Source organism: Neoarius graeffei, chromosome 7 (genome assembly GCF_027579695.1).
Source record: "Neoarius graeffei isolate fNeoGra1 chromosome 7, fNeoGra1.pri, whole genome shotgun sequence".
NCBI classification, from domain to species: Eukaryota; Metazoa; Chordata; class Actinopteri; order Siluriformes; family Ariidae; genus Neoarius; species Neoarius graeffei.
The window spans coordinates 35,100,727-35,128,262 of NC_083575.1; the positions used below are offsets into that span (position 1 = coordinate 35,100,727).

Here is a 27,536-nt window from a genome sequence, read left to right on the forward strand (position 1 = left end):
ATTCAGCTAGCATAATATGGAACGAGTCGAAGATGAGTTCAATATCATGCTAACTGAAATGAATATACCTCATATACCATGAAAAAAAAACAGCCAGTATTATTATACATACACATTCGATGGAACAATTTATAGATTTTACGAAAAGAACAGGGGTTTAACTTCCCAACATTGAATGCTGATTCTGATCGAATGTAATTCAATGTTTTGTCAATCCACTGTACATGTACAAAGTCAAAGTTCTAACAATAAAAATGGTACAAGTCCAAAAAGCCTGAACAACAACCCAACTTGTATACAGTGGGGCAAAAAAGTATTTAGTCAGCCATCAATTGTGCAAGTTCTCCCACTTAAAAAGATGAGAGAGGCCTGTAATTTTCATCATAGGTACACTTCAACTATGAGAGACAGAATGGGGGGAAATAATCCAGGAAGTCACATTGTAGGATTTTTAATGAATTAATTGGTAAATTCCTCGGTAAAATAAGTATTTGGTCACCTACAAACAAGCAAGATTTCTGGCTCTCACAGACCTGTAACAACTTCTTTAAGAGGCTCCTCTGTCCTCCACTCGTTACCTGTATTAATGGCACCTGTTTGAACTCGTTATCAGTATAAAAGACACCTGTCCACAACCTCAAACAGTCACACTCCAAACTCCACTATGGCCAAGACCAAAGAGCTGTCAAAGGACACCAGAAACAAAATTGTAGACCTGCACCAGGCTGGGAAGACTGAATCTGCAATAGGTAAGCAGCTTGGTGTGAAGAAATCAACTGTGGGAGCAATTATTAGAAAATGGAAGACATACAAGACCACTGATGATCTCCCTCGATCTGAGGCTCCACGCAAGATCTCACCCCGTGGGGTCAAAATGATCACAAGAACGGTGAGCAAAAATCCCAGAACCACACGGGGGGACCTAGTGAATGACCTGCAGAGAGCTGGGACCAAAGTAACAAAGGCTACCATCAGTAACACACTACGACGCCAGGGACTCAAATCCTGCAGTGCCAGACGTGTCCCCCTGCTTAAGCCAGTACATGTCCAGGCCCGTCTGAAGTTTGCTAGAGAGCATTTGGATGATCCAGAAGAGGATGTCATATGGTCAGATGAAACCAAAATAGAACTTTTTGGTAAAAACTCAACTTGTCGTGTTTGGAGGAGAAAGAATGCTGAGTTACATCCAAAGAACACCATACCTACTGTGAAGCATGGGGGTGGAAACATCATGCTTTGGGGCTGTTTTTCTGCAAAGGGACCAGGACGACTGATCCGTGTAAAGGAAAGAATGAATGGGGCCATGTATCGTGAGATTTTGAGTGAAAACCTCCTTCCATCAGCAAGGGTATTGAAGATGAAACGTGGCTGGGTCTTTCAGCATGACAATGATCCCAAACACACCACCCGGGCAACGAAGGAGTGACTTCGGAAGAAACATTTCAAGGTCCTGGAGTGGCCGAGCCAGTCTCCAGATCTCAACCCCATAGAAAATCTTTGGAGGGAGTTGAAAGTCCGTGTTGCCCAGCGACAGCCCCAAAACATCACTGCTCTAGAGGAGATCTGCATGGAGGAATGGGCCAAAATACCAGCAACAGTGTGTGAAAACCTTGTGAAGACTTACAGAAAATGTTTGACCTCTGTCATTGCCAACAAAGGGTATATAATAAAGTATCGAGATGAACTTTTGTTATTGACCAAATACTTATTTTCCACCATAATTTGCAAATAAATTCTTTAAAAATCAGACAATGTGATTTTTCTGGGGTTTTTTTTCCTCATTTTGTCTCTCATGGTTGAGGTATACCTATGATGAAAATTACAGGCCTCTCTCATCTTTTTAAGTGGGAGAACTTGCACAATTGGTGACTGACTAAATACTTTTTTGCCCCACTGTACAAGCGATATCCAGGTTGACAGTTCAAGTTGAAAGTTACTTCTGGTTGTAGTTAGTTGCTACACTGCAGTTGTTCAAAACAAAAGGGCTTTGCTGAGTGAAGTCCACGAGTGAATTCCTCTTGTAAAAGTCTCCGTCACGTTTCCTCACCTCCAAATAGAACTTTGACCATATTTCCGCTATTGCTCTCTTTTCCAGTTTTTTGATGTCCATTGGTATGTTTTTCTCTTATAAATATGTGTGAAGAGTACCCAGTGAAGTTTTGGTAGCCTTTTGGGTCTTCAGTGCGTCTTTCTATTTCAAAATTCTCTTTCAAAAATATATCTTCCACTTTTAATGAAGCAAACCTCGTGGCCATGTTTGTGTACAAACTGTCACAGTCGCTCACTAGCGTGGAAGTTTTATATCTCTGACATGTCTCTTTTCCAGCTTTTCCATATATTTATTGTGGAAGATTAAACGCTTGAAGAATATCCAGTGAAGATTTTGGTAGCCTTTCGGGTGTTCAGCGCGTCTTTTCTCTTTCAAAATTCTCTCTAAATCTTTCGCTTTTAACGAAGCAAACCTCGCGGCCATGTTTGTGTACAAACTGTCAGTCACTCGCGAATGCGGAAGTTTTGTGTCTCTCTCTCTTCCAGTTTTCTAATGTCTGTTGGTGTGTTTTTCTCTTGTGAATATATAATAAAGTTTTGGTACGAGCCTCAACACCAGGCATTGCTTGATTTGCCCGACCAAGACGCTCGGGCAGAAATATTTTAGCGAGTTAGGCCCCTCCGGGCACACCTATGGTCGGCTTCTTTAAGCACAGAAACGATTTTCGAGTGAGTACATTACAAAACCAAGATGTATTAACCAGCATCCTCGCCTTCCCTGTGATCATCATTTTGGTTTTTCTTCCCAATTTGTAACGCCAATTCTGATTGGCTCGCTTCAGGTGCATGCGTGCATTTGTGTGTTTGTTAAAGTGGTGCATATAGTGTTTACCATCCCTTTCTCAAGTAGCATCTGTGACTGGGGATTCTCAGCAGTCAAAAGAATCAAAAGTGACTGGAGATCTCGCGCGCGCGCGCACACACACACACAGAGACAGATGTTTGTGGGTAATTATATGGATCTGTGATGCCTGCTGGGAGAGAAGTGCAAGGAGGATTGGGAATCGAGCAGCAGTCGTTTGTTTACACCCGATACCAAAATTTGTAGCGTCCTAGCAACCATCACAAAGATGTGAACAAAAAGCCTAGAAACTCCTATTTACCCGGGCAAAAACAATACAGGATTTATCTTGTAGCGTCCTGATCCCCAGATCTTTAACCCAGCCACATATAAAAAGTTGTACGCCTCCATGCTCTTCCAGGTTTTCATCTCTGTGTCCGTGTAGAACGATGTCTGCAGCACCAGGTAGTTTGAGACATCGGGGAACTCAACGGATGGATAATTTTCCAACTCTTAATGAATGAATAACTTTATTTAAACGCCAAGTTGATCAGCAGAGCTGGTGGGGTTGTGCATGTACAAATACAAAAGACTAAAAATGTACACAATCTTTTGAAAAAAAAAAAGTAATCTGTTAATTATCTTCACGTTAAGTTAATTAATAGTATGCATAACTATTGTCTTTGGCTACAGTATGATCAAAATTTATTCTACTAATGTCAAATTTAGGTGGTAAGTTTTTTTTTATTTTTTTTTTCTTTCATAGGAAAAATTCTTCTTTGTTAGCGTGTAAGGATCTAATCCCACTGAGTGGTTTCTATAGCCGTTTCTTTTGAGTGTACTTCTTGGTTTTAATAACCTGCTTGTTTGCTGGACAGAAACATGGCAATAAGTTCGTGTTAATCGATCAGACTCCACTTTTGGATCATTAATCCCTTTTGACTGAGAATGCCCTGCATGCAGGGTTTGGCTTCTGGTACATCCATACAGTTTTAAATACAGTCCCTACAATCTAAAAATGTTTTATTGCATTTATTTAAATTCCCATCTGTAACCGGGAGTGATGTTGCATCCCATTAATACACTTCACAATAAATTATTAGATTCTAATCAAACAGATGAGCCAAAATAATTGGAGATCTTTTTTAATGGGCTCCAACTCGGTACAAGTTTGAATAGGTGGGTCTTGAAGCAGAAAAGCTTGAGAACCCCTGCTCTACAGGACCCGGATCTTGATGCATATAATGCTGATAGGGCAGTCCACCAATGGTAGACGGAGGGACAGCGTGAACGGCGCCCGCAGTTTGCAGAGGCTGCACAGGAAGCTGATGTAGATGAGGACAGGTTGTTTAATTTCCTCCTAAATGCAATGGCAAACTGAATGATGACAGTGCTGCAGTACAGACTCCTGTTTTATAATGTTTTCAGTTTTATAATTCATCTCTGTAATGTTGCTAGTCATTGTTATTGGCAAAACAAAGTGTGTTTTGTGTCCTAAACTCTATATATAAAAAGCCGTATTATGTACTCGTACTGGCGGCACGGTGGTGTAGTGGTTAGCGCTGTCGCCTCACAGCAAGAAGGTCTGGGTTCGAGCCCCGTGGCCGACGAAGGCCTTTCTGTGCGGAGTTTGCATGTTCTCCCCGTGTCCGCGTGGGTTTCCTCCAGGTGCTCCGGTTTCCCCCACAGTCCAAAGACATGCAGGTTAGGTTAACTGGTGACTCTAAATTGACCGTAGGTGTGAATGTGAGTGTGAATGGTTGTCTGTGTGTCAGCCCTGTGATGATCTGGCGACTTGTCCAGGGTGTACCCCGCCTTTCGCCCGTAGTCAGCTGGGATAGGCTCCAGCTTGCCCGCGACCCTGTAGAACAGGATAAAGCGGCTGGAGATAATTAGATGAGATTCTTGGTGTGATTTTGTGTGAATATTTTGTCTGCAAATTTGGACTTTGTGTATGAAGCACTTTACTTAGTGTCTATGCAGTATTTTATATTAGATAACACGTCATGAGCTGTGTTTCAGTTTTGTTTGACGTCTAATGAGCCTTTTACAATTGTACTAGGTCACATGGACGTTTTTGTCTGGAAATTCTGTTTCCATGGTAACACAGCCTTTTTCTAGGGCCTATCTGTAGTCCTGTAAGGTATTGCCTGTTTCACAAACAATGCGGAGTGTCTCATCCCTTACATGATGCTCGTAAAGGGAACACTGAACTGATAATCACATGAGTCATCCTAGGTATTCATTCTTCGGTAATGTGTGTTTTTAGACGTTTGAAAGAGCAATTTTCAGTTTTTTGTTACTTGCAAATCAGTTTATCGGAGCATAGCTCTGCTTCGCCTGAAAACATTCACACGCGTACATGAATAGATTTAACCATGCAAAATTATATAAACCAGTTGAATAACCCATACATCTCTATTTTCTCCTTCCCTCCTTTGCTTGGGTTTGTAAATCGCCACCCCTAAACTGTGTCCTCTCTCTCTCTCTCTCTCTCTCTCATACAAAGTTCCCAAGGCTGTGTATGAGGAGTTGAATAATGTGCAGTTGACCAGCCTCTGACATCTCTGCTCTGACCATTGCTAATCACTCAGGAACAGCCGAGGCATCTTGATGTAGTGTTTTCTAGGTCTGTGAATGTGCATTTCAGAGCATGAAGAGATGTTTTCTGTGATCTTGCAGAGGTACACTGTCAACTGCCTCCTCCCTCTGTCAAAACTATTGCTCTTTTTATAGAATGTATACATCTTTATGGCATGAATGAAAGCCAGAGAGAGACAGATGTGGGGGGAGTCCTTCCCACACCATGTGGCGCATAGGGCGGCGCCGCTCTCCGTTTCCGTAGCCTTCGGCCTCTCGCCTATTACATAGCTAGGGTTACAGTGGGGGGCTAGTCCTCTGGTAACCACGAGAGTTTGACTCCCCACTCGCATCTATATTGCAGCATGCCTTGCCAGACGGCAGTAGGTGCCATTTTTATGATGGTCTTTGGTATGACCCGACCATGAGTAGAACTCACGATCTCCCGATCGAGAGGCGGACACGCTAACCACTAGGCCACTAGCTGGTCAGATATATGAAGATTGTCACGTTATATTTGGGTGAAGATACCTAGTTAGACGCCTATACCTTAGTTTGCAGAAATTAGCACAAACTCTCACACAAAACTGTGTGGTAATTATAGCCATGAGCAATAGGAAAGATTGATTTATGTAGGTTTTGATAAATAATTTATCATACCTGTAAAATAAAGCTCCCTAATGATGCACAATTTGTCTTTTTGTTGCTGTAGTTTTCAGTGAACCTGTTTAGGACCCTGCCTCCTTCTTCTAATCCAACTGGAGCAGAATTTGATCCTGAGGAGGATGAGCCTACACTGGAGGCAGCTTGGCCTCACCTGCAGGCAAGTGTACCACCTTAACACTAATACATTGGTAAATTAGTAGATTCGCAGGCTGCTTTGTGAACAATGGGCTACTGCATTTTGTGGGTGCCCTTAAAGTGCATATCACGGGTAAATTCAGGAGCAAGATCAATGAATTCTCCCATTTTATATTAAACTTTGGTCAAATATCTGTCACATTTTGTGGAATTTTTTTTTTTTTACCTTGCGCAATACCAGAAAAATTCAGTTGAAATCGAGCCATTTGAGGCGAATTGGTCCGCCTCTGAAAAAACTTGGCATTTGGATTTCCCAGGAAACATTGATTTTCGTGACGTCGCGTGCGGGACGCCTCCCTCTAAATCCTATGTCAGCACTGGTTTATTTATAAGAAAACGACCTGGTGGTTTTCTGCAAATTTCTTCAACGTTATCACATAATTATTAAAATGGTTAACAGATGTATCGTAGGAGGGGGTAGCAACACCAATCTTGATGGGATTAGTACTCATCGTTTCCCACATTGCGCTCAGGTGACAATTCCATATTTCAATGCAAAATCGCTAGCTGCTAAACTTGGTCTACACAGGCTGTGCACTGAAACCGTGCAAGCTCTCTCGGCCTGTTGGCGCTTCTGCACGTGACGTCACAAATCTGGCTCCAGACTCCCTTGGGATTTTTCCAGACGCGTTTTATTTTATTTTTTTCTGCTGTAGACAGATGGCCTTGTGCAAAATTACCCTTCTGGATGAGTGTGTAAAGGGACATACTTTCATATAAAATAAAAAAAAGTGAATTTGGTCCAGGATATGCACTTTAAAATATAAACGCTTGAGGGAGAATCTGATACCCCCCACCCCCCCCAAACACCAACTGTGTGTCAAGAAGCTGTGTAGGTGCACCGTGACAAGCTGTTCTCTAGTAATATGTGACACACGACAGGCAAGATGAACCGAGTGCCTCTGTGCAGAGCTCTGTATTACGGTGATATTTTACCAGTAAACCCAGATTTGGGTATGTATCTGACTGATTATTTGTCTTCTGTTGTTTTTGCTCATTTAGCTGGTGTATGAATTCTTTTTACGGTTCTTGGAGTCACCTGATTTCCAGCCTAATGTCGCCAAAAAATACATTGACCAAAAGTTTGTATTGTCTGTAAGTATGTATTCCTGCATACCTGATGATAAATTCAAATGATGACGTTTGTGGAGCTCCTAGGTTTATAAAGTCATGTTTGAAATCATGTACTATTTATTCATCGCTCTAGTTTTATTTTATTTTTGCTTTGAGCTCCTATTTTTTTTTCCACTATGGCTTTAAATTATACCATGACAAATATGCAAATGCCTTGTGCAGCTCTTGGAGCTGTTTGACAGTGAAGACCCCAGAGAGCGGGACTTCTTGAAAACAATTCTACATAGGATTTATGGAAAGTTTCTGGGACTTAGAGCGTACATCCGTCGACAGATCAACAACATATTCTATCGGTAAAGTCTCTGAATATCTTCATGCATACTTCATTTGGGTCTTCTCTGTTCTTGTTTTGGGGGATTCATACTATGTTTTAATTTGATTTTAAATGCTTCTTTTTTTTTAAATTAAGTACTTTATTAATTGTTGTATGGATTGTAGTCTGGAGATTTTTTTTCTTTATTTATTCATTCATTTGGTGAGTGCTCTTGTTGCAGGTTTATATATGAAACGGAGCATCACAATGGCATTGCAGAGCTCTTGGAAATTCTAGGAAGGTAAGCACATGCATTAAACATGTTGCAGTGACAAATCGGACCTATGGGTTGTTCCGCTCTGTGTTTAATTGAATGGACCGTTACATATCACATAACCAGAACATGTATTCTTTTCTTCTCCCAGTATAATTAATGGTTTTGCGCTGCCATTGAAAGAGGAGCACAAAATGTTCCTGATTCGAGTGCTCCTGCCACTGCACAAGGTCAAGTCACTGAGTGTCTATCACCCTCAGGTATTTTTCTATTAATTGCCCCCTTTTTTAGGCTTACGTTTGATGCAAAAACTCTCTTAAGGACTAGAGTATTCATGTACAATATTGTTTTTTTCCTATAATACTGATGCACTTTAGAAATGACTAATTAAAAGTTTCTGTTCATCAGATAGCCTTAGAGCAGAAATACAAATGTGGAAAGCACAAGTTGCTCAGGGCCTTAATTAAGGTTCAGTGGTATTGGCTACTTTTAGTATTTGTGATGAGTGGCTCAGAGGTCTTTTTCCTTTTCCTGCAGCTGGCATATTGTGTTGTTCAGTTTTTGGAAAAAGACAGCAGTCTTACTGAACCGGTACGTACTACAGCCTTTCCACCTCTAATCATTTTGAATTAGGTTTTTTTTTTTTTTTTTTTTTTTGTTCAATGGGTGGACATTTTAGTGCTTTTCTCTTCTCACATTCTATTGGCTCACTCTATACATTTTCATGCTCCAGGTTATAATGGGTCTCTTGAAGTTCTGGCCCAAGACCCATAGTCCTAAAGAGGTGATGTTCCTGAATGAGCTGGAGGAAATCCTGGATGTCATTGAGCCTTCGGAGTTTGTAAAAGTTATGGAGCCTCTGTTTAGACAGCTTGCCAAGTGTGTATCAAGTCCACACTTTCAGGTAAGCAACCATGCGACCTACCAGCAAGAGTGTATTTCTGTGGATAATACTGATGCCAGGTGCACATATACTTGCTTAATGTTCTGTGGATTAAATGTTTTATTGTTTTTGTTGCCCCCCAAAATTGTTTATTTTGAGTATACTGGTTTTGTAGTAAATTCATATCCTACCGGAGTTTTTTTTTTTTTTTTTTTTTTTTAATTTTATTTATTTTTCTATTTTTTTCTGTGTGTTTGTGTAGTTTGATGTTTGAGTGTTTTTTCCACCGCTTGTGGTGTAGCTCCGGACCTAGTTTTGGGCGTCGGTTCCCTCCAGGCCTTGGTTCGCCGTGGGCGATGCCTGTGCTCCCAGCTATGGACTGCAGTGAGCTCGTTGCTCATTTTACATCATGGTTGTCCAGCGCTCTGCGCTTTAACGCTTGGCGTGATGTTCCGAGCGATGTTGTTCGGTGGTGTCGCAGCGGCTGTGCAGGCGGTTTGGGACACCCCAGCGCTCTGCGTGGCGGAGCTTCTCTGCTCGCTTTGTGGATTCATGGCGTGGTGTTCGAGCGATGTTGACGGCGTCGCGGCGGCGGTGCTGGAGATGTGGGACTTGTTTTCGTGCACCTTTTGGTAGGACTGTGGCTGCTACACCACGGGAATTACATCCTGATCCCTACTTGGTGGACTTTTTTTACTTTTTATTTATTTTATTTATTTATTTATTTAAATTATATTTTAATTTTTTTCTTTCTTTGTTTGTTATTGTAAAGCGTCCTTGGGTTTCTTGAAAGGCGCTATATAAATTTAACTTATTATTTTATTATTATGCCTTGCTACATTTTTAAAGTTTTGATGTCCAGGAACAGTGAGTGACTCCATATTCAAATATTGGATGTCGACGTGCTTTGGAGTGTCCAGTCAGTAAACTACTACGTGTTTTCTTGTCCATCCATTAGGGTGGATTACCATTTATGGAAGGAAAGCCTCGAATGTTGTTTCTGACCATGTTGCATTCTGGGGGCTAGCCCAACTAAACTAAACTTGAAGACTTTCATCGCAAACCGCGATAAGCACCATATTTTGAAATTTTGTAACCAATATACGTAGGAGATTGTCAATAGTAAGTTCTATTCATATCTCAAATCGTTTTTTGTCAAAACGCGACACATCCCATTACTTTTACTGCATGAAGTTCCACTTTTTTTTTTTTAATCAAACCGCGATATCCGCCACTCTAATTTTCTTCCGAATCGCACTTTATCTGCTCAGACAATCAGCGTTCTCAATTTGTCCAATATGGCGGCACCCATGATCGTTTGAAGTGACGCTGAATCGAGAACTATTCTCTGCTAAAAATGAATGATTTCCACGGATTAGAGGATAAAATTCTGGTTTCACCGAAGCCAGGAAAAAGAGGGAGGACTGTAGAATATCATGAGCGTGAAATAAAGAAGCAAGGAAGGTATTCTGCTGGTGGAAAGGTGTCGCAAATTGGGTGTACTCACAATGCACGGGACAATCGTTCTCTCGGTCATGTGGACAAACTTTCCAATGATGATTTAGCTTTTAATGCTGGAGAGAAGCAGGCCAGGACATAAAATGGGACAAAAGATTAAAAGAACAAACTATTATTTTAGACGAGGCATGTGGGGTTTTCTTGTGAACTGATTTCTGCACATCTGTATTTTAGTCCTGTTGCTAGCTTTAAAAAATTGAGCATAGGGGTGAACCATCATGGTGCTTTTACCACATAACTCTTCAGAGCATTCTTGTCACAAAAGGTAAATGCTACAATTAAGTGTAAAGTTTCACACTTATTATGCTTGGGAGGACTTTTTTTTTTTTAATTTAAGAAACCATATTGTGACCGTTTACTGCATGGAAAACTTACAGACTTGTCATTATTAATTAACTTGGATATAAAGCATTTTGTGGGCGGCACGGTGGTGTAGTGGTTAGCGCTGTTGCCTCATAGCAAGAAGGTCCAGGTTCGAGCCCCGTGGCCGGCGAGGGCCTTTCTGTGTGGAGTTTGCATGTTCTCCCCGTGTCCGCGTGGGTTTCCTCCGGGTGCTCCGGTTTCCCCCACAGTCCAAAGACATGCAGGTTAGGTTAACCGGTGACTCTAAATTGACCGTAGGTGTGAATGTGAGTGTGAATGGTTGTCTGTGTGTCAGCCTTGTGATGACCTGGCGACTTGTCCAGGGTGTACCCCGCCTTTCGCCCGTAGTCAGCTGGGATAGGCTCCAGCTTGCCTGCGACCCTGTAGAACAGGATAAAGCGGCTAGAGATAATGAGATGAGAATGAGGATTTTATCAGAACATGTCATATGATTTAGAGTAGTTTATAATAAACTTTTCAAATAACATTATCAGTTTCATTTTTCAATAATGCACAATAAAAAATGGCTTTTTCTCAAACTAGCAAAACTGGATATATAGCATTTTGCGTTGAAAGTCTTCACCTGTTAACTAAAATGGACACTTTGTTTCAGGTTGCTGAGAGGGCACTGTATTACTGGAACAATGAGTATATCATGAGTCTGATCAGTGACAATGCTGCCAAAATCCTCCCCATCATGTTCCCTGCTCTTTATAAGAACTCCAAAAGTCATTGGAACAAGTAAGGAACCCACATGACCTGCACTGTTATTGCTCATGAACACGGGATTGATCATCTCATCATGTGTACAGCAAGAACAAAAACATGCATGTTGGTTCCTATGCATGGCTTTTCCTATATTGCTAGTGCTTTTTGTTGTCCTGTAGTAACGGTGGTCCTCTTTTTGCTGCAGGACAATCCATGGACTTATTTACAATGCGCTAAAGCTTTTTATGGAGATGAACCAGAAGCTGTTTGATGATTGCACTCAGCAGTACAAAGCCGAGAAGCAAAAGTAAGGAGTAAAGAGAACTAGAAAAATGGAGTCATATGCTAGAATGAGAAGAGGCAAAGAGAAATACATAGTCTCTGCATAATGTCTCCACACAGTTCTGTTAAGCAACACTTGGCTTTGCTTTTCATTCTTTGTAGCTTTTGTTATCCAGGTGTTTTTATCAATACCCAAAGAGACCCGTATGCCTTTGTTTATGCCGTTCTGATACAAATCCCTGTTTGTGGCACACAGTAAATTGTTCTGTTTTCCCCCTTCCAAGGGAGAAGTACAAACTTAAGGAGCGGGAAGAGATCTGGCACAAGATTGAACAGCTTGCTAAACAAAATCCTCAGGTGAAGATTGCAAGCCTTGCTGTATCACTCAGACAAAATCAAATAAATCTAATTTATAAAAGATAAAGAAATCATTTTAAATTCTTAGATAAGAAGTGAAAACACATCCATGTTGACCTAGTTGGCTCCTGCTTAGTGCAAATGAAAATCTGTGGTCTTGGGGTCTTTTTTTTTTTTTTTTTCTCCACTTTTTATACTTTAATTAATGCTTAAAACTTGGCCTTATTCTGAGAACAGGCCTTAAAGAATCATATAGTTTAGTTATGGGGTGTATGTGTGTGTAATATGCTATGTAAAGGGTTAGTCAAAAGCATGTTAACACTTAAATAGTAGAAACCAGTCGGATCTGTAGTGGAAGTTCATCAATGGTGTACTGCTGCACCATCTGTAAGTAGACGTCTGACGTCACTGTTGGGGTGGCAAAAAAGTCAGGCCCAATTACACCAGCAGCGGTCTCGGCGCACCACACATCGAGGAGAAAAATCATCCATTAGTGTTAACCTAATTTTGACTGCGTGTATGTATGACACCATATAACCAAGTTTGTTCTGTGTGTGTTTAAAATTAAATCCATCACCTTGTTTTATTTTGTCAGATTACTAAGATCCATCCTAGTCTCCGACCTGGTCTGCCTCCAGATGCGGTCAGTCATTCCTCTCTTCTGTTAAATTTAAGGCAGTTGAATTATTTTTGCAGAATGGTACTCCTAAGCAGCTTTTTAAACATTTTGTTTGGTTGCACTGAGTAAGGTCGTGTGTGTGTGTGTCTGTCTGTACATGAACAGTATATAATGTATAATGAAAACCAAGGGATACCCCACTATTCCATGGAGACAGAGACTCCCACTGCTGAGGACATCCAGCTGCTGAAGAAGACTGTGGAATCTGAGGCCTCACAGGTATGGCTACAATATTTAGCTGATCAGCCACCTCATTACTGTGCAGAAGCTTTACATTTTTAGTGGTTCTGCCATTCAACTGAAATTCAGCCTAAACAGTTACTGAGCGCTTTCTTAGGAACACCTGTACACCTGCTCATTCATTTACCTAATCAGCCAATCATGTGGTAGCAGTGCAATGCATAAAATCATGCAGATAAAGGCCAGCAGCTTCAGGTAATGTTCACATCCCCCATCAGAATGAGGGGGGGCAGGACTTTGTGTTCAGCAGTTCTGTGGACGGAAACCCCTTGTTGATGAGAGAATGGCCAGAGTGGTTGGAGCTGACAGAGAGGCCACAGTAACTCAGATAATCACTCGGAAAAATTGGTGAGCAGAAAAGCATTTCAGAATGCACAACATTCGAACCTTGAGGCAGATTGGCTATAACAGCAGGGAGAGCATGTCGGAGTCCAGTTCTGTCAGTCAAGAACAGAAAGCTGAGGCTGCAGTGGGCACAGGCTCACTAAAACTGGACATCTAAGGACTGAAAAAATCGTAGCCTGGTCTGATGAATTTTGATTTTTGCTGAGGCACACATATGGTAGGGTCAGAATTTGGCACCAACCGCATGAATCCATGGACCCAACCTGCAATGTGTCAACAGTCCAGGCTGGTGGAGGTTGTGTAATGGTGTGGGGAATGTGGTGTTTTTTTTTTTTTTTTAATGGTACATTTTGGGCAGTTAATGCCAAACAGTCATCGCTTGAATGCCACAGACTATTTGAGTATTGTTGCTGATCATGTGCATCTCTTCATGGCCACAATTACCATCTTCTAATGGCTCCTTCCAGCATAATGCACCACGTCACGAAGCAAGTCATCTCAAACTGGTTTCATGAACATAAAATTCACTGTTCAGTGCCTTCCCAGGTGTACAGGTGTTCCTAAAATCATACTTAAAAGATAGAAGCTTCTTTGTTACCCTGGGAAATTGTTCCTCAACGTCAATATCCTTGACCTGTGGTGTCCCCCAGGGGTCGATTCTTGGACCATTACTTTTCAACCTTTATATGCTCCCACTTGGGCAAATTATCAATAAAAATTCAATTTTGTATCACTGCTATGCAGATGATGCCCAAATTTATTTTGCTCTATCACCTAATGATTATGCCCCCCTTGAATGTCTCTACCAGTGTATCGATCAAATCAATAGCTGGATGTCACAAAATTTTCTTCAGCTGAACACAGATAAAACAGAAGTAATTCTATTTGGAAAAAAAGATGAAAGACTCAGGATTACCACTATTCTTGACACAAAAGGGATTAAAACTAAAGAAATGGTTAAAAATCTTGGTGTTTTCATTGACAGCGAGCTAAACTTTGACAGTCACATGAAAGCAATCACTAAAACGGCATTTTATCACCTAAAAAACATTTCCAAACTAATGCCGCTTTTCCACTACAAACGCGGCTGAGCCGTGCCGTGCTGAGTCGAGCTGAGTCGAGCTGAGCGGGGCTGTTGGAGTTGCATTTCGACTACAACCGCGCTGAACCGTGCTGGCTGGAAGTGGGTGGACACATTGGGTGGAGTTAGCGAAAGTGGGTGGACGTCACGTGATGTCGTTAAGCAGCGCAAACAGTGACATCAGTGACAGTGGCGGAACAAGTCAGAGCCGGGCCAGGGGCGGGGCAAATGACCGGGCCCTTTATTAAAGCTTATCATTTTAGGCTACAAATGTCCGCAACTGCGGTGTTTACCAATTTCAACACTACCGGGTGCAACTATGTTATTTAGTACATCAAGTCCTTCAAACGAACATGTAACTCAGAAACAAAAAACATTAGGATACTGTACATGGCTCATAATAAAACATCAATAGCCTATACTGCGCACATTATTTGAAGGGCATACGAATGAGCGCTCAGAGGTTGCAACGGTGACAGGAAGAGTCAGAAATAAAAGGAGGGCGGTGCAAACCTCACTGAATGCACTGTGTTTACCAATTTCAACACTACGGGGTGCAACTATGTTATTTTGTACATTAAGTCCTTCAAACGAACATGTAACTCAGAAACAAAAAAACAGGTGACATACTGTACATGGCTCATAATAAAACATCAATAGCCTACTGCGCGCATTATTTGAAGGGCATACGACGAGCCTTGCGCTCCGCAAACTCGTCCACGATGCTCTGTATGTCACTGATTCAGTGATCTTTTAAGCGGTAGTCTCACGACCCGAATAGTAAACAATAAACATGGAGGACATGGAGTCGTTAGTGTTGCTGGTCTTGGTGCTGTGGCTTGTTGTCACCGACAACGCCAACAGATACTGGCAAGAGCGTATAGATGAGGCGAGGCGCATAAGGCTTCAGAAATTCTCGTAATTCGTAATTATTCTTCTTCTTCTGGGTTTGCGGTGTTTACAGATCCCAGCGTGCTCGCGGGGCGTGTGTGAGCATGTGAGGACACTCCTCCTCACCAATCAGTGCACAGGGGAGTGTCTGCTCACGCCCCCAACCTCACTCGGCACGGCTTGGCTCGCTTCAGCCCCACTCCAAAACGGTGCGAGTTTTAGGGGCTAAGCAGGGCTGAAGCGAGCTGAGTCGTGCTGGTTTTTGGTAGTCGAAACGCGAGCCGTGTCGGGCTGAAGTGAGCTGAAGTGAGCTGAAAAAGGGTAGTGGAAAAGGGCCATAAGAGGACTTGTGTCAAAAAATGACCTGGAAAAACTAATACATGCCTTCATTTCTAGTAGGGTTGATTACTGCAATGGCCTTTTCACAGGCCTGCCAAAAAAGACCATCAAACGACTTCACCTGGTTCAAAATGCAGCGGCGAGGGTTCTCACACGAACAAAAAGAACAGAGCACATTACTCCAATTCTAAGGTCCCTTCACTGGCTTCCAGTAAGCTACAGAATTGACTTTAAAGTATTGCTGCTGGTGTACAAATCTCTAAATGGTACAGGGCCCAATTACCTCTCTGATATGTTGCAGCGGCCTAACCCAATCAGATCTACCAGATCAAAACAGAAAAATTTACTATTAAAACCAGTTGTTAAAACAAAGTGTGGTGAAGCAGCTTTTAGCTACTATGCAGTACAGCTATGGAACCAACTGCCAGAGGACATTAAAAATGCTCCTGCTGTTGGCAGCTTCAAATCTAGACTAAAGACCAAGCTGTTTTCAGATGCTTTCCGTTAAATAATTGTCTTCTTTACATTCTTTATAATCTTTACTTCTCTGCATGTTTTAAATTTACTTTAACTTTATCCTATTTTATTCTTTTCTATTCTGCTAGGTTTTTTTTTCCTTTTCTTTCTCATCCTATTTGAACTACTACATTTTATTATATTATTTTTACTATTGTTTAATTCTTATTATTTTCTTTTAATTCTTTTAATTGTTTTAGAATAAAAATAAAATTATTTTATGTAATTTTATTTCTCTATTGTTTACTGTTTTTGTTTTTACTTCTGTAAAGCACATTGAACTGCCATTGTGTATGAAATGTGCTATATAAATAAACTTGCCTTGCCTTGCCCAGTCCCCGGATCTGTATTCAGTAGAACACCCTTGTGATGTGGTAGAACGGGAGATTCGCAGCATTAAAGTGCACCTGAAAAATCTGCAGGAACTGCATGAATGTAATTATGTCAACACGGACCAGAATATCAAAGGAATGTTTCCAACATCTTGTGGAATCCATGCCATGAAGAATTGAGGCTGTTTTGAGAGCAAAAGGAGGCCCTACTCAGTGTATCGTATAGTGTTCCTGACTATACTAGTCGTACCCTAACATGTAAAAATACTTGTACCACAGCACAGTTGAATTCTCAACTTGGAAGGTGTGCATAAACTAACTTTTTATAACAGCATGACTCTCTGACAATAGTTCTGCCTTTTAATATACATGATGGATTTATATTAATGCTACAATTGTAATGTTATTGTTTCCATAGTAACAGCTAATTCATAGGGACTTGTATGGCAGATGCTCCACATAATCTAAGGCTAATAATAAATTAATTTAGATTTTTAAAAAAAACCTTGCATTTTCAACGAAGAGAATATATATATATATATATATATATATATATATATATATATATATATATATATAATTATATAAAATCGTTAATGTGGCTTAGCTTTTTTGGGAAATGTTTGTCAGTGTTTTTTAATGGTCAAGTTCCTGACTGTCTTCAGAGAAAGAGAGGAGTTTATGATTTCTGTTTCCTCAGTCACATGACAGGCTGCTGTCATATGTTCTCCCCTCTTTTTAACTTCAAGAGAAAATGAGAAGGTAACTAACCAACTGCTCATAAGCGCTAGAAGCGATGATGGGAACAAAGTTGTTTTGTGGCTGTTCCATGCCATTAAATCTAACTATAGGCAGTTTAAAAAGTGTGATGCATAATTTAGAAACAAATTAAACATTGGCCTATCTTTCTGGTAAAAGAGGAATAACCTACAATGCAGTAAGCCACTTTACTTCTCTAACAGTCCTCTGCTTTGTGTTGTGCCATATCGCACTACCCCAACATGGATTAGATTTGTATAACAGCACGGTCTGTTGTGTGCTGTTCCTTACATGATGTATACTTGCACCAGCTTGTCTTCTTAGTCCCAAACATTTTGTAGAGGTCACCAAGATGGAGAGTTGTCAACAAGCTGGTCATCAGTGCCCTTGTTTATGAACTTTGTGTTGGAAAAAGTTATAAATTTAGAGTTGTGTGCACAATAAAATTAATTGCTTCATTAGTACACAAATGATGAAACCTGAACCGTTTGTAATTTTCATAGAGACTAAGTACATGTGGGGTGGTACAGTGGTTAGCACTGTTGGCTCACAGCAAGAAAATCCTGAGGTCGAACCTCACAGCCAACTGGGGTTTTTGCATTACCCCTTTTTGACCAACAGGGAACCTTTTCTTGAACTGGTTCCGTTCAGGATTCTTTGAACCTTGGCGCCAGGTAACATTTTCACCGGTTTTGAGTGGAACCAGCGTAATCAAGGATGCGCCATGAATGGAGGGCATTGCAGGACGGATAAACAGTAATAGCAAGATGGCAGAGTGCATTGATTACCTGCAAGATTTTGTTCTGTAAAAGCAGATATTAGTTCTTTTTTTTTTTTTTTTAAATGAAGACATACATCCTTTTTCATTATGTTCTCCATTACTGCACTCCGCTTCCTCTCCAACCTAATGAAGCTCTCTGTCACAGTTTGTGCTGGGGGGGATGCTATAATTTGGTCCCAGCTGGGAACCAGCTTTTCAGGTTCCAAACCAAGTAATTTTTCATTAAAATGCTCTGAATGGTTCGCGCACCAAATTTTGAACCAGAACAGAAACGGATCCCTGTTGGTCGAAAAGGGGCATATGTGGAGTTTGCATGTTCTCCCCATGTTGACATGTTTCCTGCGGTTTCCTCCCACAGTCCAAAGATCCAGGATTAGTACAACTGGCTACTCTAATGCTGTGTTCACACTTATACCGGTACGAAAGTGGTATAACTGTATCGATACAAAGTATACCGGTACGGCTTAGTGCATCTGTCCACACTAGCGAGAAATGTTTTTCTGTGGTTACCGAGTAACTTCCTTCCGAGAATATGGCGGATGAAACAACGTGTGTGTGCTTTTTGTTGTCAATGTACAGTCTGTATTTCTGGTGGTCATTTATTCAGTCGAATCGTATAAAACGCGCGAGGCAGTTGAGAAAGAAACAAACGAATCTCCGTTCTTCACTATTTTATTCAGCGAAGACATCGATTGAGGTGTGTGACTTTGCGCATTATATTTGTATCGATACAGAGCCGCTTCATCTGTCCACACTACAGCGAAGCGCTACAGTACCGATACAGTTATACCGCTACAGTACCGGTATAGATGCTGGTGTGGACAGGTGTTGCGGTACGAAAGTAGTTTCGTATCGGTACAAAATCCCTAGTGTGGACAGGGTATAAGTTGCCTGTGTGTGAATGGCAGCAGGTGAAAATACATTTTGTGCACAAAGTCTCATCAAATGTCTAATTCCTTTTAGGGAACGAAGGACATAAAGAAGGACAAGGTGCTGATGCGACGGAAGTCAGAGCTGCCGCAGGATGTGTACACTATAAAGGCTCTGGAGGCCCACAAGCGAGCAGAAGAGTACCTTACTGCTAATCAGGAAGCCCTCTGACTGAGGAACACCACAACCAGTCACCTGTACCACGCCTAGACTGTCCCACTCGTATTTGTCCAGAAATGTCGCCTGCTGTATACTCCCCCTCCTTTCCTCCTTTTGTCTCTGCTTCTTTCCTTCACTTCCTCTTGGAGAGGCCTTTCTGCAAAATCCTGGCCAGTGTTCAATTGGGAATAGCTCCCTTTTTTTTTTTTTTTCCCTCCCCCCCCCCCTCTCCATTTCAATGGCAACTCCAAATCACAAGAAAAATCAACCATGCAAAGCAGTATTTGAATTGTACTACCACAATTTATTCTTCAGAACCATGTTTCCTCTTTGTGGTAATTTTTTTTAATGTTCTGTATTTTGTTGCAGTTTTTACTGTCTTTATCTCTTTTGCCCTGCTTTTAAACTATATTGATTTTCTTGCGTTTTCCTTCACTGGCCCTGTGCATCCATGTTCACTTAGACAACCACCTGTGTTGTTGAAAAGATAAGCAGCCCATCAGTGACACTTACAGTGCATTTGCTTCAGCCAGGTTTAGGGACTAGAGAGTGTAGGTCTTTATTTCTGGATCATGTTGCCTTGCTCTTGTGGGACAGTGTGATGCATATGAACTTGCTATCAAAATATACCACAGGCACTCTACAGGAAGTGTAGAGCTGCTTTTTTCTTGCATAACCTAGCTGTTGATGATGTGGTGTCCTCATGCAATAAGTTTAAAGTCCGATATAATTGTGTAAAAGTCTCTGAAAAATACCTCAAGACAAGGCATCATGCTTCCTTCTTAGATGTCATATGTTCAAGCTTGTCATCAGCTCAGCAACTGACATAAAGGAATTAGCCTGGTTTCTTGGTCCAGATGTGTGTGGCAGTCTCAAGTGTATGACCTGAAACCTTGCTGTGCAGTAACCAAATGGCAGAACTGCTGTTTTTTTTTTGTTTTTTTTTTTAAATGCCTGTAGTCACATTTATGCTGACATTCAACACAGGATTTAATGTTTAGTCTGTTTCCTGCCTTACTGGTGAACTAAGAACACAACGCTGTAAGGTGCTGAATGAAAGTGCTGACCTCTTACAACACCAGCAGACCATTCCATTTTTTCATTATCATTTCATTTGACAGAAGAATGCTGTATCTTCAATGTTCTGTACCTCAAAAAAAGTGTCCATAAGTTACCAATCATTACACATGATTCTGTGATGATTACATATCTGTAATGTTTTTTTATTATTGATTTACTGAGAAATCCTAATGGTTCCCTTTAAACAGCTATTTTATGTAATAGCCTAACCTTCTTAAAGTGCCATTCCACCATTGGATGTATTCTTTGGCATAAAATACAATATATTTTATGACAACATGACTAGACAGAGAAATCTTTTAGCTTCAAAATGATATATCAAACATAATTTTTTGACGACAAGTATATTAATTTTGCGACCAAAGTCACCTACCCTTTTAATTTCCGCGCGGTAGTGAAACGTGATGTCATCGGCAGGTTCCCCTTCTTGTGTACCACGTGTCGGTCTATTTTTAGACCAGGAAACCCCCAAAGTGAGAGTCTCACTTCTCCTCGTATATGGGGCCAAAAAAATTGCGAAAAATTGAGTTAATCTTTCAGTTAGCTAGATTTATTGGTATTATTTTTATCGCGTTCTATCCACCATTGCTGATATGTGCCACGTCACGTGGTACACAAGAAGGGGAACCTGCCGATGACATCACGCGCGGAAATTAAAAGGGTAGGTGACTTTGGTCGCAAAATTAATATACTTTGTCGTTGTCAAAAAATTATGTTTGATATATCATTTTGAAACTAAAAGATTTCTCTATCTAGTGATACCATTTATATATGTTGTCAAAATATATTGTATTTTATGCCAAAGAATACATCCAATGGTGGAATGGCACTTTAACATCTTATGCATCCTATAGTTTATTAAAAAAAAAAACCCTCCCATATTTCATCTGCCTTTTCAGGTGGTAAAGGTGAATCTAATGTCATTGTCGGATTGTCCTTTCACTCCCTTCTACTGTCAAACTTTAAATGAATAAGTTCGGCATCTTTGAAGAGCCTAAGCAGTATTTTTGGAAAGGAGACAAAGAGGCATGTGAAAGGTCTGGTTCAATTCTTTTCAATCCTTATTGTGACTATCAAGCAGACAGGACAATGGTTGTTTAACTTTCCCAGTAGTGGGTACAGGGGTAAGGGAGAGGCTGCAGTTATTACTCCAAATAATCATGTGTTGTAGTAATGTCTCTTGCTTTGGTTTGCAGCCTTGCTGCTCACATCACCTAAGAATTTTTCCTTTCACCTCTCACTCAGATCATGTTTTCTTTAATATGTCTTCATCAGTTGAACAGTACCCTCTTATCTAGTGCAGAGTGAATTCTCTCTCCTTCTGGTTAATAGAGTATTTGCTCCTTGAATAGGCTACCAGACAGTGAAACACTTGATGTTTTACTTGACACAGCACATTAAATATTTATCTGCGTTCTTGTCAGAACAACTACTTTGTTTGCTAATGGATGAAAAAAAGCTGTGCATATAATTGGGAAAATAATCTAGCATTATTTCATTTCAAAGGAACATCAGTTTAATTTTACACAAAGTCCTGAATCCAAGCTGGCACTAGTTGTAGACAGGACATGTGGTTGTCTGAATGTTACATATGCTGTAGAAGGACTTTATGAAAGGATTGGTCTCTCTCTCCCCCCCCTTCTTTCCCCATCCCCTTCCCTCCCTCAAGTCTAAACACTAATCTTAAGCTGCTTTCCAGGTCATATGTACATATATTGTACTTTAATTAGGCAGAGCATTACATACTATGAAAGTCATATTTTGTACAGATGTTCATGTATGTACAGAACAAAAATAAAGTTAAATGAAAGACACACATTGCTGAATGTGCAGGACATGTGCACTACTAAGCTACAAAAGCAGTCAGTCAATTACTGTAATTAGTGGGAGACACAAATGTCTTACATGAAATTAAACTGAACAATCCTGGAAGAAAAAGGGAAAAAAAAAATTATACAAAGAAAACTAAGAGGTCTAATAACTTACAAATAAGTGGGGAATGTCTAGGAGTTACACTACCCTGAAATACATTAAAGGAACAGTCCACCGTATTTCCATAATGAAATATGCTCTTACCTGAATTGAGACGAGCTGCTCCGTACCTATCCGAGCTTTGCGCGACCTCCCAGTCAGTCAGACGCAGTCAGATGCGCTGTCACTCCTGTTAGCAATGTAGCTAGGCTCAGCATGGCCAATGGTATTTTTTGGGGCTGTAGTTAGATGCGACCAAACTCTTCCGCGTTTTTCCTGTTTACATAGGTTTATATGACCAGTGATATGAAACAAGTTCAGTTAAAAAAAAATTGAAACGTAGCGATTTTCTATGCTATGGAAAGTCCGCACTATAATGACAGGCGTACTAACACCTTCTGCGTGCTTCGGCAGCGCATTGATATCTGAGCTCCGTATCAATGCGCTGCCGAAGCGCGCAGAAGGTGTTAGTACGCCTGTCATTATAGTGCGGACTTTCCATAGCATAGAACATCGCTACGTTTCAATTTGTGTAACTGAACTTGTTTCATATCACTGGTCATATAAACCTATGTAAACAGGAAAAACGCGGAAGAGTTTGGTCGCATCTAACTACAGCCCCAAAAAAATACCATTGGCCATGCTGAGCCTAGCTACATTGCTAACAGGAGTGACAGCGCGTCTGACTGACTGGGAGGTCGCGCAAAGCTCGGAGAGGTACAGAGCAGCTCGTCTCAATTCAGGTAAGAGCATATTTCATTATGGAAATACAGTGGACTGTTCCTTTAAGCCCTGCAAATTTTGTGAGTATTCTGTGCATCATGGTACCGGGTGAATTCCTTTCAAAACAAATACAATACATAATAAACAATGGTTCTTTATCACCTCAGTCACATGAACTTATAGGCTCTTTTGGTGCTTTATTAGGGATGAGAACATCATGAGCGCCTAAGGTCATTTCATTTACGTTGCAGTAAGAGGCCTGCTGAGCTCTGCCGAGACTGGAGAGTCTTCTGCACCATGTCCTTCCACTGGTCATCAGAAATCTCACGAGCCCACGCAGGGATCCCCAGAGACGGCAAGTTCACTGCTGCCATAGTCCTTTTCACGAGCTCAACATGATCTGAACAGTGGCAAAAAATATATTTTATAAGACACACTGAACAATATAACTGGGTCTTTGAGTTGAGTTTATACGAGGGTATGTTACCAGGATCCATAGGAATGGAGGCATGGCTCCGGCGTGCAGCAGCTCCTTCAGGATCCTCCTCCTCATCACTGTCTGGAGCTGGGGGCTGAGGCAGGAACAAGCCCATGGCCTGTGTAAACAGGACTGCTAATGCATAAACAGCTAGAAAATATAATAATCATAATACGCTATATATATATATATATATATATATATATATATATATATATATATATATACACATACATACATACATATACACACACACACACACACACTTCTTTTGGCTGCTCCCGATTAGGGGTCGCCACAGCGGATCTTTCGTCTCCATTGCTCCCTGTCTTCCGCATCTTTCTCTACCGCACCTGCCACTTTCATGTCCTCCCTCACCACATCCATGCATCTCCTCTTTGGCTTTCCTCGTTTTCGTGTGCCTGGCAGCTCCATCAACATTCTCCTTCCAACATGCTCTGCATCTCTTCTCAGGATATGACCATACCATCTCAGTCTCATCTCTCTTAGCTTAATTCCCAAGCTGTCCACATGTGCTGTCCCTCTGATGTGCTCGTTCCTTATCCTGTCCAACCTCGTCACTCCCATCGCAAACCTTAACATCCTCAACTCCGCCACCTCCAGTCTTCATTAAAAGTACGATCTCCAATCCATACATCACAGCTGGTCTCACTACTCTCTTATACATCTTACCTTTCACTTTTGATGGGACTTTCCTATCACAAATGACTCCCGAAATCCTTCTCCAACTGCTCCACCCTGCCTGCGCTCTCTTTCTCACCTCACTATCGCAGCCCCCATTTTCCTGCAGTTGACCCCAGGTACTTGAATTCACCAACTTTCTTTACATCTACTCCTTGCATCTTCACTACACTCTCATCCCCATTCTCATTTTTGCTCCTGCTCACCTTCATTCCTCTTCACACACACGTTAATAGAATTAAAGAGAAAAGCAAGTGACTTCAGATCATCCTAATGGCAAGTAAGAAAAAAAAAAAAGTAAAGCATTTTGAAATGTTTGTTACTTTCAGATTAAATTCATCTGAACATAATCTCACTGTGATAAATATAATTTAAAAAAAAATACTCATGAGTGAAATTTCTTCCACTTATTAGACACCTTTTAAACTAAAAGTAAACAACGACAACAACAAGGATAACTTACTTCTGAGCCAGGAAATATCTATTTTAAAGGAGCTTAAAATCAATAACATGGAGAGTTACTTAGTAAAAAGGGAGATCATCTAACTCAGGGCTTTTCAAAGTGTGGGGTGCCAGAGTTCTTGGGGGGGGGGGGGGGGGGGGGGGGCGTAACGTGAGGAAAAATAAACCAGAATAAGTTACTATTGTGGACATCTAGCGAACTTCAGCTAGCCTTTACCAGAGACAAAATGGATCGATTTTTAGTACCTAAAGCTGCAGTGAGTGAGGAGACAGAGTCTGGGCCAAACAAAAAAAGAAGGAAGTATGACCACGATTATTTAAAGATTGGATTTTCATGGAGTGGATCTGAAGATGCTCCACTGCCAGTGTGTTGTCTGCCAAGAGGTGCTAGCTAACAATGCTATGAGATGTTTAAAATGTAAAAAAAAAAGTTTTTTAAAAAGTACATTTGTTTAAAATGGCGGCACGGTGGTGTAGTGGTTAGCGCTGTCGCCTCACAGCAAGAAGGTCCTGGGTTCGAGCCCCGGGGCCGGCGAGGGCCTTTCTGTGCGGAGTTTGCATGTTCTCCCCGTGTCCGCGTGGGTTTCCTCCGGGTGCTCCGGTTTCCCCCACAGTCCAAAGACATGCAGGTTAGGTTAACTGGTGACTCTAAATTGACCGTAGGTGTGAATGTGAGTGTGAATGGTTGTCTGTGTCTATGTGTCAGCCCTGTGATGACCTGGCGACTTGTCCAGGGTGTACCCCGCCTTTCGCCCGTAGTCAGCTGGGATAGGCTCCAGCTTGCCTGCGACCCTGTAGAAGGATAAAAGCGGCTACAGATAATGAGATGAGATTTGTTTAAAATGTGTAAAAAAAAGGGGGGGGGGGGGGTTTAAAAAAAGCACAAGTTTAAAAAAGCACAGATGTTTAAAATGTGTAAAAAATGTTTTTAAAAGCACAGATGTTTAAAATGTGTAAAAAAAAGGAGGTTTAAAAAAAAGGTTTTAAAAAAGCACAGATGTTTAAAATGTGTAAAAAGAGGTTTTAAAAAAGCACAGATGTTTAAAAAAAGCACAGATGTTTAAAATGTGTAAAAAAAGTTTTTAAAAGCACAGATGTTTAAAATGTGTAAAAAAAAATGTTTTAAAAAAGCTCATATGTTTAAAATGTGTAAAAAAAAAGGTTTTAAAAAAGCACAGAAGTTTAAAATGTGTAAAAAAAAATGGTTTTTAAAAGCACACGTTTAAAATGTGTAAAAAAAAAAAGGTTTTTAAAAAGCTCATATGTTTAAAATGTGTAAAAGAAAAAAAATAAGTGTACAACAACCATTTTTTTTTTTAAATACGAATGGAACATTAAGTATAGCAACAACAAAAATTGTAAGGGGGGGCGCTGTTGTTTATTTGCTCCCGGGGGGGGGGGGGGGGGGGGGTGACGACTCTCCCACACTTTGAACCCCCCCGATCTAACCAGCATTAAAATGAATCCAAGCCTAGTAAACATGGTTGAGAGAGTCAGCACTCCATCACCTCTATTCTCTCCTGAACCTCCTGGAGCTGATCGACATGTGTTGCTTCGTCGTTTTGATCCAGCTGTGTGTTGGGCCCTCCATCAGGCTCCTGGTTCAGTGGTTGATAATAATAACCGGCGCTGTCCTCCTCCTCCTCTTCTTCCTCCTCCTCCCCTGGGGCTCCGTCCTCCCCTTCCCCGTCCTCCCCGCTCCACTCCTCGGCTGTGGGCTCTGACCCTCGCTCCTGTCCCAGCTCCTCCTCCGAGCTCGGCAGCACTCTTTCTGGACCCATGACCCGGGTCCTCCCCACTTCCATCCACGGGTTCAAAGCTGCCACTGAACACACCACAGGCTCATTATGGACAAACACAGCACACTTACACCAGCTGCTAGGGCTAACAATAATAATAATAATAATAATAATAATACACCTCCAGTCACTCAATATCACTAAAACAACATCACAGACTAGTTTATCAGACTTTATACCTGTATTAACGCTGGCCAAGACTGATACTCGCTTCACCTCTTTTGTTTATCGCGATAAACAAACACTTAACACCCAGCTGAAGCTTAAAATGTACCATTGCCTTCCGCATGGAAGCGGAAATGCGTAATAATTACGCGTTGTGACGTCACTTGGTCGCGCCAACTGAAAAAAAAATCAATCAACAACACTCTGTTCACCAAATTTAATGATCAGTATGTAGTTTAATCAGAGCCTCCAGGATTTCGCCATGTTGCGATTTGCAAATTCAACCAATCCCCGCGAATTCAGGGCGGTGTTGCAATTATATCCAATCACCGCAACTTCCCCGCAAATTTGACCAATCGTTGGCGTCGTCTTGAGGTGACGTCGACAAACTACCTTCCGCCTTACTTCCGTGTTTCCGTTCAAGAGAAGCAGCACGTGCGAGTCAGTGTTTACTGTTACTGAAAGTGTGTTATGTTTACAGTGAAGGACTGTCTGCACTTTACATTATTTTTTTTACTTAATACAAGAAATTAATGGATGCCAACATTTTGCCAAAATGGTATTTTATTTTCCATTGTTTAGGCAGCTTCAGCATCATACTGTGAGATTCTGTTCAAATTATTTTTTTCTTCTATGAAGCCTGAGCCATTTATTTTATTAGTTTATAATTATTGTTTAATTTAGTCTTCAGGAGAGACTGCCTGCACACAGTACTAGTATTAATAGGTTTTTTTTTTTCTGACATGAAAGCTGAGGCATTTATATTATATTTTAAGGTAACTTCATGTTGTGCTGTGAGGTTCTCTGCACTTTAACTTTTGAACCGACAGGTGCATTTGGATAAGTAAAGCCTATTTTTCTGCATTTTTGTAGTCCTGGTAATCTTTTATATTGGTAAAGTTGTTTATAGGACCATTTCTCAGTGTCTTTGTTTTTTTAATTAATAGTTTTTCAGTAATAACTTAATATTTAACATATCACTCAATTTTAATCACAAAAAGAGAAAATCGCAACAATTTCTCGCAACTTTCACTTCCTCCCGCAATGTAATCGCAACAAAA

The 27,536-nt window shown here is 41.0% G+C and overlaps 2 protein-coding genes across 2 annotated transcripts in view; one reads left to right on the forward strand and one right to left on the reverse strand.

Moving 5' to 3' along the window:
* Window positions 1–20,300, forward strand: part of ppp2r5d (protein phosphatase 2, regulatory subunit B', delta) — a 44,920-nt gene extending 24,620 nt beyond the window's left edge. The window contains exons 5-17 of the mRNA XM_060925549.1: window positions 6,123–6,233; window positions 7,274–7,366; window positions 7,568–7,698; window positions 7,900–7,959; window positions 8,084–8,192; window positions 8,470–8,523; window positions 8,666–8,836; window positions 11,310–11,437; window positions 11,610–11,711; window positions 11,971–12,043; window positions 12,639–12,686; window positions 12,828–12,941; window positions 18,970–20,300. Of these exons, the coding sequence (XP_060781532.1) occupies window positions 6,123–6,233; window positions 7,274–7,366; window positions 7,568–7,698; window positions 7,900–7,959; window positions 8,084–8,192; window positions 8,470–8,523; window positions 8,666–8,836; window positions 11,310–11,437; window positions 11,610–11,711; window positions 11,971–12,043; window positions 12,639–12,686; window positions 12,828–12,941; window positions 18,970–19,107 (1,332 nt within the window). The 3' untranslated portion in view covers window positions 19,108–20,300. The remainder of the gene's footprint in view (window positions 1–6,122; window positions 6,234–7,273; window positions 7,367–7,567; window positions 7,699–7,899; window positions 7,960–8,083; window positions 8,193–8,469; window positions 8,524–8,665; window positions 8,837–11,309; window positions 11,438–11,609; window positions 11,712–11,970; window positions 12,044–12,638; window positions 12,687–12,827; window positions 12,942–18,969) is intronic.
* A 2,592-nt stretch (window positions 20,301–22,892) lies between these two features.
* Window positions 22,893–26,736, reverse strand: mea1 (male-enhanced antigen 1). Its single transcript, XM_060924646.1, has 4 exons — window positions 26,490–26,736; window positions 26,020–26,336; window positions 23,357–23,465; window positions 22,893–23,269 (listed from the first exon to the last, which is right to left on the reverse strand). Exons 2-4 carry the CDS (start codon window positions 26,314–26,316, stop codon window positions 23,106–23,108), a joined length of 570 nt encoding a protein of 189 aa, XP_060780629.1. The 5' UTR covers window positions 26,317–26,336; window positions 26,490–26,736; the 3' UTR covers window positions 22,893–23,105.
* Window positions 26,737–27,536: the final 800 nt, after the last annotated feature.